This window comes from Excalfactoria chinensis, chromosome 1 (genome assembly GCF_039878825.1).
Source record: "Excalfactoria chinensis isolate bCotChi1 chromosome 1, bCotChi1.hap2, whole genome shotgun sequence".
NCBI classification, from domain to species: Eukaryota; Metazoa; Chordata; class Aves; order Galliformes; family Phasianidae; genus Excalfactoria; species Excalfactoria chinensis.
The window spans coordinates 49,066,812-49,081,450 of record NC_092825.1 but is presented as its reverse complement, the minus strand read 5'-3'; the positions used below and the strand labels follow the sequence as shown (position 1 = coordinate 49,081,450).

The 14,639-nt window shown below is 46.5% G+C and overlaps 1 protein-coding gene across 8 annotated transcripts in view; it reads right to left on the bottom strand.

Annotated features, from left to right (window-relative positions):
- RBFOX2 (RNA binding fox-1 homolog 2) overlaps positions 1-14,639 on the bottom strand; it is a 155,768-nt gene that overhangs the window by 121,256 nt on the left and 19,873 nt on the right. For all 8 annotated transcript variants that reach the window (XM_072326448.1, XM_072326452.1, XM_072326450.1 and 5 more), the window contains exon 2: positions 2,176-2,226. In XM_072326448.1, coding sequence (XP_072182549.1) covers positions 2,176-2,226 — 51 coding nt within the window. The remainder of the gene's footprint in view (positions 1-2,175; positions 2,227-14,639) is intronic.

The window sequence follows — 14,639 nt, the reverse complement described above, 5'->3', positions numbered from 1 at the left end:
GAGAGGGTAAGTTATATCCAGAATTCCTAGCAGGATTACTGTGGTCACACAACAAAGTGCCCTGAAAATAAGCCTCAGCTCTGCTGCTTGAGCTAAGGAAAACATTGTGGTCAAAAGCACAATACAGTATTTACAATAAATAAGTGCAATAGTAAAGTACAGTACCTGTATTTACAAATAAGCGCATTGGCAAAGAGCAAGATGCACATACTTACACTTTCCAGCTCACATCCAGTTCCTAAACTGATGACAGGGAGAAATCTGACACAATTGTCCTTACATCTCATAATGACTTTGTTACGGGGTCAGGATGCACACAATCTCACACCACTTCCTTCCTCCCTCCTGAGTGCAAAAAAGCAAGCGATGCATCAGGCAGAGCTGCCTCTCCCCAGCCTGTGGCAAGAGAGGTCTTCCTTCTGCTGCTATCATCTTAGAGGCTCCCAATCAGATTAGCTAAAAGCCTTGGAACCTCATTAGCGAAAGCCAGACCTGAATCTAATCTGTTTCAGGGCTATAAAGGAAGGAAAAATGTTTACCACAGATCAAGATATTACCTAGAACAGATTAATGTAGATATTTATTTTTAACAAACATTTGCTGAAATGAAAACACTCAAGTGAAACTGACCCTGTTTGTCCACTGCGACACTTCCCTGAAGGTACACGCCATCTGAAGGACACGCACATACATTCCTCCTTGTGCTCACCCACACGGCGCCCTGTGGGGTTGTGCAGACCATAACCCTCACTTCACCCCTGGTTGCTGTAAGGCCTCCCATGCCCATCGTCTCTGCTTTAGCGAGTAGTCAGCAAATGCAGCTCTGGACTTACTAATCAGAAGTTATTAAGGGATGAGAATAAGGAAACTCATGAAGCAGGACACCAAAATGAAACTCCAAGGTGACCCCAAAGCGCTCCTAAATGGATACAGTGAAACACAAAATCCAATGCAGACACTGCTAACCAGAATGGAAAAACTGAAAGCAGATGGGAACTGCTTGAAGGAGCCAGGACTAGCTCTGACTCTCAACAACGGCATTCCTTACTTAGCCTGGATAAGTAGCAACACAACTCCCAGAGCATCCCAGCACATATTATCTATCTGTGCTGGTTAACAGTTTAGTATATCCCAATAGGCATTCTGAGTAACTCCCTCCTACACTGAAATTCATACACGCGTTACAAGCACCGAAGGCTTGAGCTCTTCAATTGCTGATGCTGCAGTTCCTTTACAAAAATATCTCCCTTTAAGCCGCTGCTACATACACTCAGGCCTCATCAAGACATGATGAAAATCGCTTTCTTTATATAGCAGTACCTGAGAGTATTAAAGAACTTGATTTTAGTTTCATATTATTTGTTCATTACTGAAATGTGCTGCATTATTGATTTTCCGTGCATATTAATTTCCTGTTACACTGGCTCATGCTCTGCTTTGCAGCACAGAAAACTGAAAAGAAAAAGAGCCTCCATTCCAAGAAGGGAGATTTAATGCGTGACAGTTGTATCTCATAATCCATTAAACTTCATTTGTTCCAAAGCATCTCCTCCTTCCCTTGCACAAATTCATCAACTGGGATTTCTCTGTCTTCTGCTAGGACACAAGAGAATGCTTACAGTTGCAATGCACTGAACAGAATAATTTTTTACTGCTGCAGAGCGAGAATATCCTGAATGAGAGCAAGGGGCGGGGGCCCTGCAGGACATAAAAGGAAAGGGAGAGAAGTTCACAGTAACTGGAACAACCCAGTGTGACACGGCATTCCCTACTCCACAAAAAAAGCTAGCACAGGAGGCTCTCGAACACACTGTCATCTTGCTCCCCTGATGCTGGAATTCCCATAATAAAACAGGGGAACGCTAAACATTTACGTTCATTAACTCTGAGGAAATACAACGTGAGCTTAAAATGGGGATTTTAAGCTACAAAATTTTTAAGAATCAACAATTTCCTGAGCCGCCAGCAACGTGGATCATTTTTAACTCCTCACCAGAGACGCTGCCACATACTGCTGGAGGCCACATTCAATTCACCATCTATATCTCCACGAGCACTGCACAACAGAACAAAATAATTTCCACACCTTAACAAGCCGGTCAGGAAGCTGTCAAGACAAAACATCCACAAGTGTACAGAAACACACGCACACATTTACTGCAATCAGACTCTTACTTGATTGTCTCTTGCTGGGTATCCATGATAACCTGAAGTCAGAGGCTCGTTCTGCAAGACAAGAAAACAAAGAGTGAATGTAGTGGTTACAAGGAATGGAAACCAAGTCATTACAGGTCTGTCTTAACTCAGCCAAAAACAAGAACACGCTTGAAATGGGGGAAGAAATAGCAAAGCTTAAAGTACACTGCTAACTTCCTATTACCCACGCAAACCAATATACCTAAGACTCATTTTCACCTACGGGTTGCTGAGTTGTGCAAAAGGAATACAGAAAAATCAAAGCCATATAAATAAGCATAATCTAAACCCACCTTACCCCCTATCATCTCCAATCATTTTTTTTTCCCAACAGTTTTTACGTGCAAGCATCATTTACCACCAGGAAAACCGAATAAAGTAGAACAAGAAAAGGGAGAAGCTGCTGCCCATGTCACCCAGTCTTGAAGAAATGCTTCCCTAAACAATAGCCAGAAAAGTGTCAACTTTCTCCTTTTCAAAAACCACCCCAACAGCTTAGCACGAGCTTAAAAAGCAGTCAGCACTACTTCAATTACCCTTTCAAGCCTAAGCAATACCTCACATGATAAGAAATCAATCCTTCAGACTTTCTTCCTTCACCCTTGAAGGGACCCTAAGTTCACATTCCTCACGTTAGTGTCACCTTGCTCTTTGGGAACACATGAACTTCCAGCACTTCTGGAATTTCTCCATTAAATTCCCAGGCTCTTCTCTATTTTACCAGCAGAGATTGAGATAACACAGCTTGTTATAATTCCTAACTATTAATTTCTGCTTATTTCTCAGTCTCAATTTCTTCTCCAATACTCTCCTTCCAACACGTCCTATTCGAAACATGCATCCTTCACCCTGAGTGGATGCTAAACTAAACTACACAATGCCTTTTTGATAGAATCACAAAATGGACTGAATTGGAAGGGGACAACAAGGACCATCAGGCGATGGTCATGAGCAGCTCCCTGCAGAAGGCTGGGAGGAAAGGAGGCCAGCAGTCCTCCACAATCAGTTTCCAAGTCCATTCCTCTCTCTTGTTATGGCTGACAAGGAGAAATTCCTAAGCCAGCCCTGCACTTTCTACAGCAGCTCTTGGGGAAGGGAGAGACACTGACGGAACACAGCGAGACAGTCCCAAGCAGTCAACAGCAAAGCTATGATGGGCCTGCAGCTGACAGTGATCACAGATCTCAGCTACCTCCAGACCTTCCCAAGTTTGTGTTGAGATCCTTCAGGTTTTGTTTTCCCAATGCTGAGATGTTCAGCTCCCGCCTGCCAGCTCCAACCAGAAAGGCAGTTTTTGCCCTATGCAGGGTATGCAATCGTGGGTATCATTTCACAATTTACACACAAACATTTTAACGCAACATCTACTAAAGAGCAAGACACTAATAATTCAATACACAGCCTAGCAATGCTATTTTAAGTTTGCATTCGTCCTTCCTCTCTTCCTTTTTACTTCAAATCTGCCCAGGGGATTATCTGCGGAAACTTGCCAGGAAACATCAAACCTCATCTTCAGGCTCCCACATTACAGCATGCAGGGTATATGAGCTTCAAGGACAGCACAACTTCTGGCAGCCAGTTTGGGGGATTCACAGTCATTAATTACATGGACCACCCTGTGAGTACATTCTTTTCAAGCACTGACAGCCAGCAAGCAGGTAAAGTACAAAACTCCACAAATACAGACCAGAAGAAGCAAGCACAAAGAGACCCGAAGAAGCAAGGGGACACGGATGACTCTGCTACCACAGGGTGACCCAGCTTTTGCTTTTATCCATGAACCTAATTAAAAACCAAGCAATGCTATCAGACAGCACATGGAGGTGGTGCCGTCACTGTCCCTGGAGGTGTTCCACAACCATGTGGATGTGGCACTGAGGGACATGGTCAGTGGGTATGGTGGGGATGGGCTGCTGGTTGGACCAGGTGATCTTAGAGGTCTTTTCCAACCAAAATGTTTCTGTGATTCTATGAAATGCACAGATATTACTTCCTCCATACCCTCAATGTAAGTGCACACTGCAAGAAAACACTTTGATTGATGCTTCTCCCACGCAGTCTACCAACCTAGAAGAGTGCAATAAACATCCACCTCCTGTTTCTCTCCTGCCGTGAGACTGTTCCAGGACTAGTCTGAACAGCACTTTGTACACACACATGGAAGGTCAGCACTTCCAGCAAACATGTGTGCCAACAACACCTTGAATACACAGTAAGTAAGGAATAAATGGAGGAGGTAGTTAAGTGAAGACAGCAGTGAACACAACTAGAACATAATAATAAAGAAAAACAGGAACTGTCCTTTTAAGGATGATGTTACTTATCACACCAGGGACTGAGGAAATGAACTGTCATCACAAAGCAGTGACAGAAAAGAGACGAGCCCCAAAATTTTGTGAGATACCTGGAAACAAGGGACACGAGTGCAAAGAAATCGCTTTCAGAAACAGTGTTTTTATGAGTAGAAGCACATCACGAGAGTGTGAAAAGGAACTGAGATATGCTCAGAGAGATCTAAGGATGATCCACGGCACGTAAGACATCTAAAAGAAGGAAGAAGAAAAAAAATCCAGTGGAAGAAAACAGAGCAACCAAGCTCTGCTTTGTTCTTCAGGACAAAACCCGCACACAGCAGAGTAAAACTATTTGGGGGATATCATTACAACAGAAGGTAAAAGGTGAAAGACTGTTACTCCAAGAAGCTTGGAAAAAGCAGACATTAAAAGAGGGTAGCAGCTGGAACATTAAGGTCACCAAAGGGCCAAAGCTATCTCTGCCTTTCATACAGCAAGACTGCCACGAAGTACCGAACTATTTGCAAAATCCCCGCTGTGCATATCATTGCTCTAATTGAACCTCGCTCTCCAAGAGAAGGCAAGAAGTGCCTAGGGAAACTGTCTCCAGCCAATAATCTCCAGCACTACCAATTTTACAGGTCACTAATGGTGAATCCGGGGCCTGCTGCATGATTATTCCATACAGAGCTTGCTTTTGTTGTAAACTAAACAGAGCAGAAAGTGAAGGAGTTAAACTCCTGTGCCTGGGATGGGACAGTGCAGTGCAGACGGCCCCATCAGGGAGCAGAGGATCGCAGGCAGCAGAGAGCAGGGATACGGCCGCCTCACCTCAGCCTGTTGACACACCATGCTCATCTCACAAAATGCAAGTGAAAAGAGAGGGTGAGAACATTTATCACACGCAGATTCCCTGCCCTCAAACATGCAGGGTCCCTCCTTCCCTCAGCAGCCTGGCACAAGAGGGAAGCCCCAGCTAACTGGCTTTCTCCCAGCAATTACCCATCTCTTTCTCTACCACCATGCAACCAGACATTCACAGAGAAATCGAGTTAGGCAGTGCTAGCCTGCCAAATCAGATCAAACTGCCACTGGGATGTTTCATTACTTTGTTTACCACTGAAAGACATTTCTCAGGTACTTGCAATTTGCTTTAGAGCAGAGAGAGAAAAATAGACAATAATACAGTACATCAGGTTTCTGTAGCACACGTTGTGATTTTATTCCAGCTGTATTGACAGTCTCACACACGGGCTTCCACACTTCCATGGGGCACCAGAGCATCATTCTGTGCTCTGGGAATAGTCTTCCCTGGGCTGGCCAACTGGATTGTCACAGCTCTAATGGATCATGGGAGGCCTAAAAGTCTCCTCTCCCTTTCCTTTAAAATAAAGCTAAATTTTCACTTAAAGAGGAAGTAATTCTCATTGACATAAGTTGACCCCAGAACAAATTAATTTTACATCTAAGACTCATTTTGCCAGACTCAACAATCAGAGAAGCCTGATGAGGAATTTTCTTGACTGCCAAACTAAGCCTAAAGCCTGCAGGGTTAAAGCTGCACTACCAGGTGCTATTAGCTCAGTAAGCTAATCCATATTTCCCAAGCCATAGAATTGATTTCCCACTGAATTCAGACTTCATCTTGAAGTGCAAAGCCCATTCAGTTGCAAAAAGAATGTCAGAAATAAGACCAAGTCATCTCTCCACTGGGTTTGCAGGATGCCTGCTTTCTCGACAGCGTGAGGAAAAGCAGAGTGAAGTTAATGCAATTCTTTCAAGTTCTACAACCACCTTTTAGGGTCCAGGCAATGGCAGCACAGCTGGGATGAAATAACTCCTTTCTCTCTGCTCTGAGCTCCCACCAGCACAGCAGCCAGGAGACTGGGACATACGTGTGGAGGGTGAGCCCCAGGAAGCCAGGAATCCCAGGACTACCCAGAGCAAGGACATAAAGGCAACAGAAAGTTACTTCTTTCATCTGAAAGCAAAATGGGATTTTGAAGTGCAAAAGATAGCAAAAGTTACCCATTTATCAGAGACTTGAGCTAGACAAACAGAAGCTACTTTTCCAGAACACAAAGAGGTTCACAAAAAGAAGTTGAAAAAAGCACTGGCAACTAAGCTATTAATCTGTAAGTGGCAGATATGAAAAAGTAAAGCTTGCGAGCCAGACAGAAATCCCAGCACCGTTCTCTGCAGCTCAGAGGTTTCACTGTACTCTCTGCTTTATGTCCTACACAGCAGGAGAGACAGAAACCCCAGGCTTTGAGAGGGGTGGGCTCTAAATGGACATGTCAGTGCTTCAGCTATGGCAAGGCAGTAGTAAAATGGTAAATGCTTTGACATTATTACCAGCTCCCAGGAAAACAGGTACGCTTTCATTAGACTCTTTCCTTGTACAAATCACTGCATTTAAGCAAACAGGAAATAGCTTCTTCTTTTCCCAAGTGCATCTGATGCATTTAGTTTGCCCTCTCGATTGTTTGTGCCATTTCCCTACCTCAAATTATCTGTGGATAAAATTAATGGGAAAAGCAGCATCTACAGCTGAACTACCGATTACTAATGAAAAAACTGAACTAAAGTAGCTTTTAAATGGAACTTAATGTCACCCTTCTCCCTTGATACTTACCCTAATTTGATACACAGCTCTTGCTAATCACTCTGCAGTTCCAATAACTGCATCTATAGTGTGGGACGCTTCCCTTCAACTGTCTTCACTTTCAATTAAATTTGGATCTCAGCTTTGGCCGGACTCCAACCATGCAGACATCATCCAGCAGAGAACCTCCATTTATCCACTTCCTTGTTAGCATCCTGACATCAGCAGCCCATGCTTATAGGGACGCGAGCAGCAGGACTTAGTCTTTACTCCTTACTCATCCTCTGTTATTCTACAGTATGTTTGTGGGACTAAAAGCAAGAGATTTTGATAAAAGGCACTTTGCCAAGCATGCTGAACACTGCTGCCCTTGATCACTTGGAGGACAAGTGCTGGCTCACATGGTTCTGACTTTCCATATCTGAATTACTCAGGTCGTGCCTTGAGGGAAGGAACACCAGAGGCACCGCCACCATGGGCTCCAGTGCCGGCCTCGCTCCATCGGGGCCTAGAGGCCGGAGGCCCATCTGGGCCCTCTTCCTTCCTGGAATTCTAGCCTGTTGCCGCAGCAACAGCAGCCTCCAGCTGGGCCCGCCCCCTCCAAGTTTTCCCCTTCTCCTAAAAATATGGTGTTTTCAGGAGGAGCCAGGGCAAGTGGGCAGGGAGAGAAGGCAGTGAGGCCATTCCTCATGGGTGTGGGCTGTGCAGGGCCCATGCTTCCTCACAGCACCACGGCGCCCTTGGGGAGCAGCCATCCGGGTCTCCCACCCAGGATGGATGTTTTTCAACATTCCCAAAACGCCCTGGAAGGGCGTTGAGCCTTCCCTCCCACAGGCCAGGGAGGGGTGCCACACAGCGAGGCTGCAGGCCAGCCCCTGTGCACCAACGAGGCCACAGTCTCCCTGCATAGCTGCCATCTTGCCATGTGCGTCCCACCATGCTGTAGCTCCAGCAGTACTGAAGGTGGTAGACTGCCAGGAAAAACAGAGAAGACTAAATAAAAAGAGGCAGCCCCAGCCTCTTGCCTCCCCCTCTAATGCACGTTGGTGTCGGTACAAGCAGCCCACCTTCCCAGGCAACCACACAGCCCATAGCTCGCAGGCTCCCTTACAGCTGCCATGGGCAGCAGGACGTCAGCAAGGCCGGAGGAGGGATCACCCAGTCCCGATGGGCTCCCCGAGCAGGAAGCAGACTGCGGAGCAGAGCAGCACGCCAAGAGACACGCGCTCTGCAGGGCAGAGACCCAGCCCGAGGTTGTTTTGCTACCCAGTGACACAGCGGAGACGAGAAAGGAAGGTGATGTCAGATTAATAAAAATAGCCTTCTGACCTGACCAGGATTTGAACAGTTTGGAGCAATTAGCCAGGCGAGCTTATGATGTAGCCAGTAAGACAAAACACAGGAGAGGCCATGTCCCTGTCTAACAAAGCAGTGTTGAAGTCACCCAAACTTATCGGTGTGACTGTCCAGCAGGAAGGAGGCATGTCTTTATTCATATGCATTCAAAATAAGTATCTTAATTCCAACCTCAGGGCACTTCAGACCAGGGAAATCTTACACACACACACACACACTATTACACATGCTTGACCAAACCACACACGAAGACAGCATTAAAACTTTCAAGTCTTAAAAATGCAGTATGCATGAAGTATACAAACACTCATGGATGCCGTCATCTTAAAACCCATGACATTACAATACAGACATCTGTAACTCTGCAGAGAGAAGGGATACCTTCATACACAGAGCGCACAGCTAACCTGGGAGAGCTAAAATGGAAGTATTTTACAGAGGTTCTCTGTAACAATGCAGACTCTCTCTCCTCCAACGTGTTTCCTCCCCCCTCCTTTTGTTTTTATTAATAATGGAAGCAGCTTACTAGAGGTCAGAAGCAGCTTTCCACCAACTGGGTTTTTCATTTTCCAGATCAGCCAAGGGGTGTTTTCAGCTTCTCAAAGAGACGAGATTTCATTAATTACAAGTAATTTAAATGTGCAAAGTGTACTTTTTTTTATTTTTTTTTTTTTATTTTTTTTTTTTGGACTACACAAGGCAGCATCTTCACCCCGCTCGAGGCGCTGAGGAAATATAGCCTGTCTCTGCTGCTCCATGACCTATGCTGGCAACAATAGATCCAGCACAAGTTAAAGCCCCTGGGAATACAGCGCACAGCGTGACGTCTATGATCCAGCAAACACAAGGACAATCTGCATGCACAGAAGTCAATAGCACAGAATATTGATTTCCCTCCTCTTTTTAGTAGGCAGAAGCATTTTAAAATGGCAGCTCGTCTTCCCTTCCACTCCTACTCAACAGGAACAGAACAGGGTTCCTAGCAAGGCTTTAAAAATCCAGCACTGGGGGGCACTTTTGCATGCTGTAATTACCACATGCAGCTGGGGAAGCATTTCATGCGCTCTAAGCCACTCATTACAGGGCAGCACGCTCACGGCATGAGAATCTAGCTTGCTCAAACACAGCACCCGCAAGCTTTTGCAAGGTAAGGAGGACGGCTGAATCCTGCCTTTGCAGGCAGCTTCTCCGCCTGTGCTTTTCCAGGAACACAGGATGGGAAATGTGGGAGGGAACAGAACATGGGAGAAGACACATCTCAAACAAGAGAAGTCGGTAGATCACAAACTCCTTGGCCGATCTCGCAGATATTCAGGGACTGCTGCTCAGAGGCTAAAAGGAAAGAAGCGCACTCCTACTTCGCAGAAAGAAATTATAGTTGTTATATTGCTTGCAGAAGGGAAGGCTGAAACTAATTTGTGGGTTGGCTGTGAAGAAGCTGCAATATAAAATTAAACCTGCCTTAGTTTTAGGGCAATTGGCACAAAAAAATAGAGTGGCACAACAACACAATTTGGCCAAACTCATGCTGTATAGTAAGTCCTGCAGGCAAATAGGTGCAAGAGAAAATTTCTGTGCCATGGACATCCTGGCCTGATTGCATAAACTGCCCCAGATAGCTACAGAGATGATTTTTCCAGGCTCATCTTACAAACTACTTCCTCTCCCCACAGACATCATCTCTTGGGGTCAGTTGCTCAGGCAGTGGCAGCTCTACCTCCTGAGTTCTGGTGCTCACAGCCATGGACCAAGCCAGGAAATAGGCAGAAGCCAGAGGGGTCAGAGATGGAGAAATGAGGGGTTAAAAGCCTGGAGGAGGGAGGTGGCAGGGCTGGGGGTGAAGAAAAGGCAGGCTTCATCCGAGCCCCACGGCCACGGCTGGTTCTGATTAAGCCTGCACAACTGTGGAGCTGCACAGGAAGTGCTGGGGGGGGGGGGGGGGAGCGAGGGGGGTGGTGGTCTCAGTCCTTGCCATCCCAAACACAGTGGTAATCTTTGTGTTCCAGCAGCACCATCTGGAAACAGTTAGAGAGAAACAACTCTCAGGCCTTCCCTCCCAGAAAAAAAAAGAAAAAAAAAAAAAAAAAAGAAGAAAAAAAAATAAAATAGAAGGAAAAATATTTTAAAAGTCACTCTTAAGACCATTAAGCCTGGCCCCTTCATCCCCCTTCTGGAAAGCTCCTCTCCCTGCAACAGCGGTGAACAAAAGGGCATCTATGGCCTAGCAGAAACCCCCTGCATGGCTCAGTGGCCCTCTCTGCTTATGAGAGGCATCCCAAGATGGCACTGCAGAAAATGGAAGGATTAGACCCCTCCTAGTGTCTGTACAGCACTGTGAAAGGGTATGCAGAGCACTAATCACACCTACATGGGCCAGCTTCGACACTGCCCGTCTGCAGCCAGAATATCTCCCAAATGGGAGCTGGCTGCTCACTGACCATTGTGACCCCGGGAAGGTCTCCTTTCTGAGCCAAATCAGCACACAGATGACAGTAAATGCTCCAAACACGTGCAGGAGCTTTAGTTTCATTTGAAGGGGAAAGGCCCCAATGCAGACAGAGCACAGCACAATGGCATTGCTTCCACCCTACTGCAGAGGTGCCAGGGCAACAACCCGGAGGAGCCATCTCCATCCCAAAGGGTTCAGCCTTTGCCCCATCACACGCTCTGGAGACAGTGGAGGGGCGTCTTGTCACCTGCAGGCTGCTCACTGGTATTTAAAAAGGGAAAAGGTAGCGACTGTTGAATTTTACCAGAGTAAATCACTCCAGAGAAGTTTGTTTATTCCAGAGGTACTCCCTGGCACACAGCTTGCCATGGCTGCCACCTCCGCAACGAAGAGCAGCCCGCAGGGTTCCTTCCCTCCCTCCTTGCCGTTACCTTTATTCGCCTCTCTCCCACACATCCGTATTTTTCAGGGTTTTTTCTTCTAATTAGACACCCAAGAGCTACACATTTGCCTACAAAAATGTAGAAACCTATCAAAACAAAATCAAAGTTAACCTTTCAACATCCCAATTAAGCAATTACAAACGCAGAGGAACGGGACTGATTGCCACTACAACACAATGCCATTCCACCACAGAAAACACATCTTTGCTTTCCTCTTACAACCTCTCTATAACCAAATGCCATTTCTTTATGGGCCACAGGCAGTCTGGATGAGACGTGGCCACACGCCAAGGCCCTCTATAATCAGAGGACGATTCATAAAAATACAGTCTTCAAATAATAGGTTTTCTCAACCATCAACCAAGGACTCGGTGAAATCCACATATGCCATACAAATCTCCTCGCTGCTCCTGCAGAGCTGACTACTGAACACAGCCGCCATAGGATGCCAGCGTGGTAGTTGTGGGCATGCCCCTCTGCCAAGCACATGATAAAGAAAAAATCCTGCCTAAGCTACCAGAAATACCCAACCATACCCACACCCAATGGCTGCTGCTGTTTCACTGCACGCAGAGCAAGGCAAATCACGCTGAAGGCGTTCCAAAGATCGTGTTGCCGTGCACAATTATCCAGTGAGATGTCTTTAAGTGCTCTGAATTCTCACGTCTGGCCCAGATCAGAGTACTAGTCCTGCTTATAAGGGAAAAGCTGCCGCTGCTTGTATTCCACCCAGAAAGGCCAAGAACTTTATGTATTAATGGAAAAACAGAGTGAGAGACTGCCAACAGTCTCGTGCGCTGGATATTCTTATACTAGCGTACATCCCAGGTTTAAATACAGCCATCAGACACAAAAATAAGACTGAAATTAAACAAGAGGCCCCAGGAACAAAGCAGGCCTGGGGAAGATCAGGACGGGTGCCGGAGACCTTTGTGGTCACTGCAGCACTGAACCACCAAAGCTACTGCAACCCATGAGACAGAGTTCCGCTGAGCAGACAGGAGGATACAGCTCTTCCCTGCAGCATCGTGCAACCCTGAGATGCATTCTTCCTTCATTTTACCAGCTTTAAGTTCAGTTAGAGCCTGGGAAGTCCTCAGAAATAGCCAGCAGCCTCCTCACAGAGCCTCAGCTCCACCCTGCTGCCTCTACAGATCATCTAAAGCCACTAGAAGAAGAGAACCAACCCCCAGAGGTCTCAGACTCCCAGACGGAACATTCCTGCAGTACCACACAAAAGCATCAAAGCCCCGTCTACTCCCTGCCTTCCAGGCAATGCAATAAACAAGCCCCTTGTCCAGCAGACGGCTAACCATAACTGGTTCAGATTTGGGGAGATCGGCTTAGCCTCCCACCAGCAGCAACCTCAGCCCCAAGTGCAAGTCTCACATGGGAGTACCACCAGGCAGGCAGCCCACGCTACAGGCCCAAGCTCCACATATGCAGGACAACTGGCATTGACTGCTCCACGTCCATAACCCACTATCCTGACTGCCTTTCCCTCAGCACGGCCCTAACCCAGACCTCCCCAGCCCCATCTCTGTTTCTCCTGCTGCTTTCAGGAGCGGGGCAATATTGCAATCCTACCAGCTTGTAAGAGCAATAGAAATTACCACTAGGTTCGTAAGCGTGCGTGCGTGGGAAGGGATTGTAATAGCACATTCACATGAATCTTGTTTCCTTCACAATTTAGTCTAAAAAACCTCTTCCGTGCGCAGCCCCAGGAGATTTATTTGCATTAAGAAGTTCTATCTCCCTCCCCAAGTCTGAGGATAAAATGGAGAACAGCAGAGATCTGAAAGAACTCGGCTCCTGAAATTACAGCACCGTGTTTCTTCCTATGCGACACATCCAGCTGAAGGAAACAAAAAGGGAGCGACCCTCCCACCACACACACACACACAAACACTTGAAGTTAGGCACAGAGATGCTGGTGGTATAGCAAGCTCCTGTACTAGAGCAGACCAAAGGCACCGTGGCAAAAAGTGGCCAAAGCTTCAAACCACGCCAAAGCACCGCTGCCCTTCTTTGATTTCTTTTTTCAAGGTTCCTTTGTAAATACAGCCAACGTTTTTATTCAGAGCTCTAGTTGTAGCCCCACAAATTCAGCTCTAAGTGCTCCTTCCCTCCGCACACTTGGTAACAGAGATGAAATCTCAACCCCCTTGAGCTACACGCTGATACAAAGTGCTTTCTTTTAAGAGCAAGGCTTTTACAATCAGACCGAGCCAATTTCAAAATCACACAAGCACGGAAGGGCATCGCCTTGTTTCTTCTCCTTCTGCTCCCAAGTGTGCAGCCCTACTTCATGTCTTGCACACACGGTACAGACACACAGATGCCAAGAACTACTTTGACAAGCCCAACTGCTGAAGCACTGACCGACGCTGATGCTGGGGAAGGTGTTGGTGGTAGGATGGGGCATATTGAAGATTTCACTAACTTAACTAATAAGCAGCCTAGAAGGGCACGTTCTCAAGAGATGGCCCTTATTTCAGAAATATCCCTGCATGTCTTCCTGTTGCTACAGCCTCCAGTAACGTGGTCTGCACAGTCCAAGAGCTGAGAGAGTCTGCCTCAGCAAGGAAAATGACCTGGCTTCAATTATTAATGCTTTCATTACCTCCCAGCTGGACTACAGCGTGGTGACAGTGACAGCACAAAGCTTCAGGCTTTTAGAAAGCTCCAGATCACACGGAGCCTAGAGCTGACAATTTCATCCCCTGACATGCTGCAGTTGCGCATGCAAGTGGCTGAGCACATCTCCATGGGAGCTTTCACACAGGTCGCAGTGCCAAACAAGCTACTTCTGAAGCCCAGGAGCATCACAGCTTTCATCACCTCCCAGGAGCAGCAGGCAGATAAGTACTTGGTGTCCTCTAACAGAAACGTGTATCGAAATCTTTGGTTTACCTTTAAGAAGTTGAACAGAAAAAGCAAATTTTGAAGGGGCACGGAACTGCTTTTTAGAGAGAGAAACGGAACAGGAGAGCACAAACACTTTGCGGTAATAGTCACGTTGCTTAGCACATCACAAGAAAACACCCCAATTCTGGCTGCAGAGGACAACATGTACGTGGACGTTCATAAAATATACAGACGTGCACACACATTGCACGTCTCTTTAAACTAACTGGGCCAAAACCAAAACATGGCAGATCGCTAAACCTTTCGGCAACAGCCAACAGCAGTGAGCAACTGCAGCAAGAAAACTGTCACAGAAGAGAAGAAAGGCCCACAAAAGGTGCCTGACTTACAGAGCAGCTTCTCGGTGCCAAAAGTCGAGTGTTGATGCA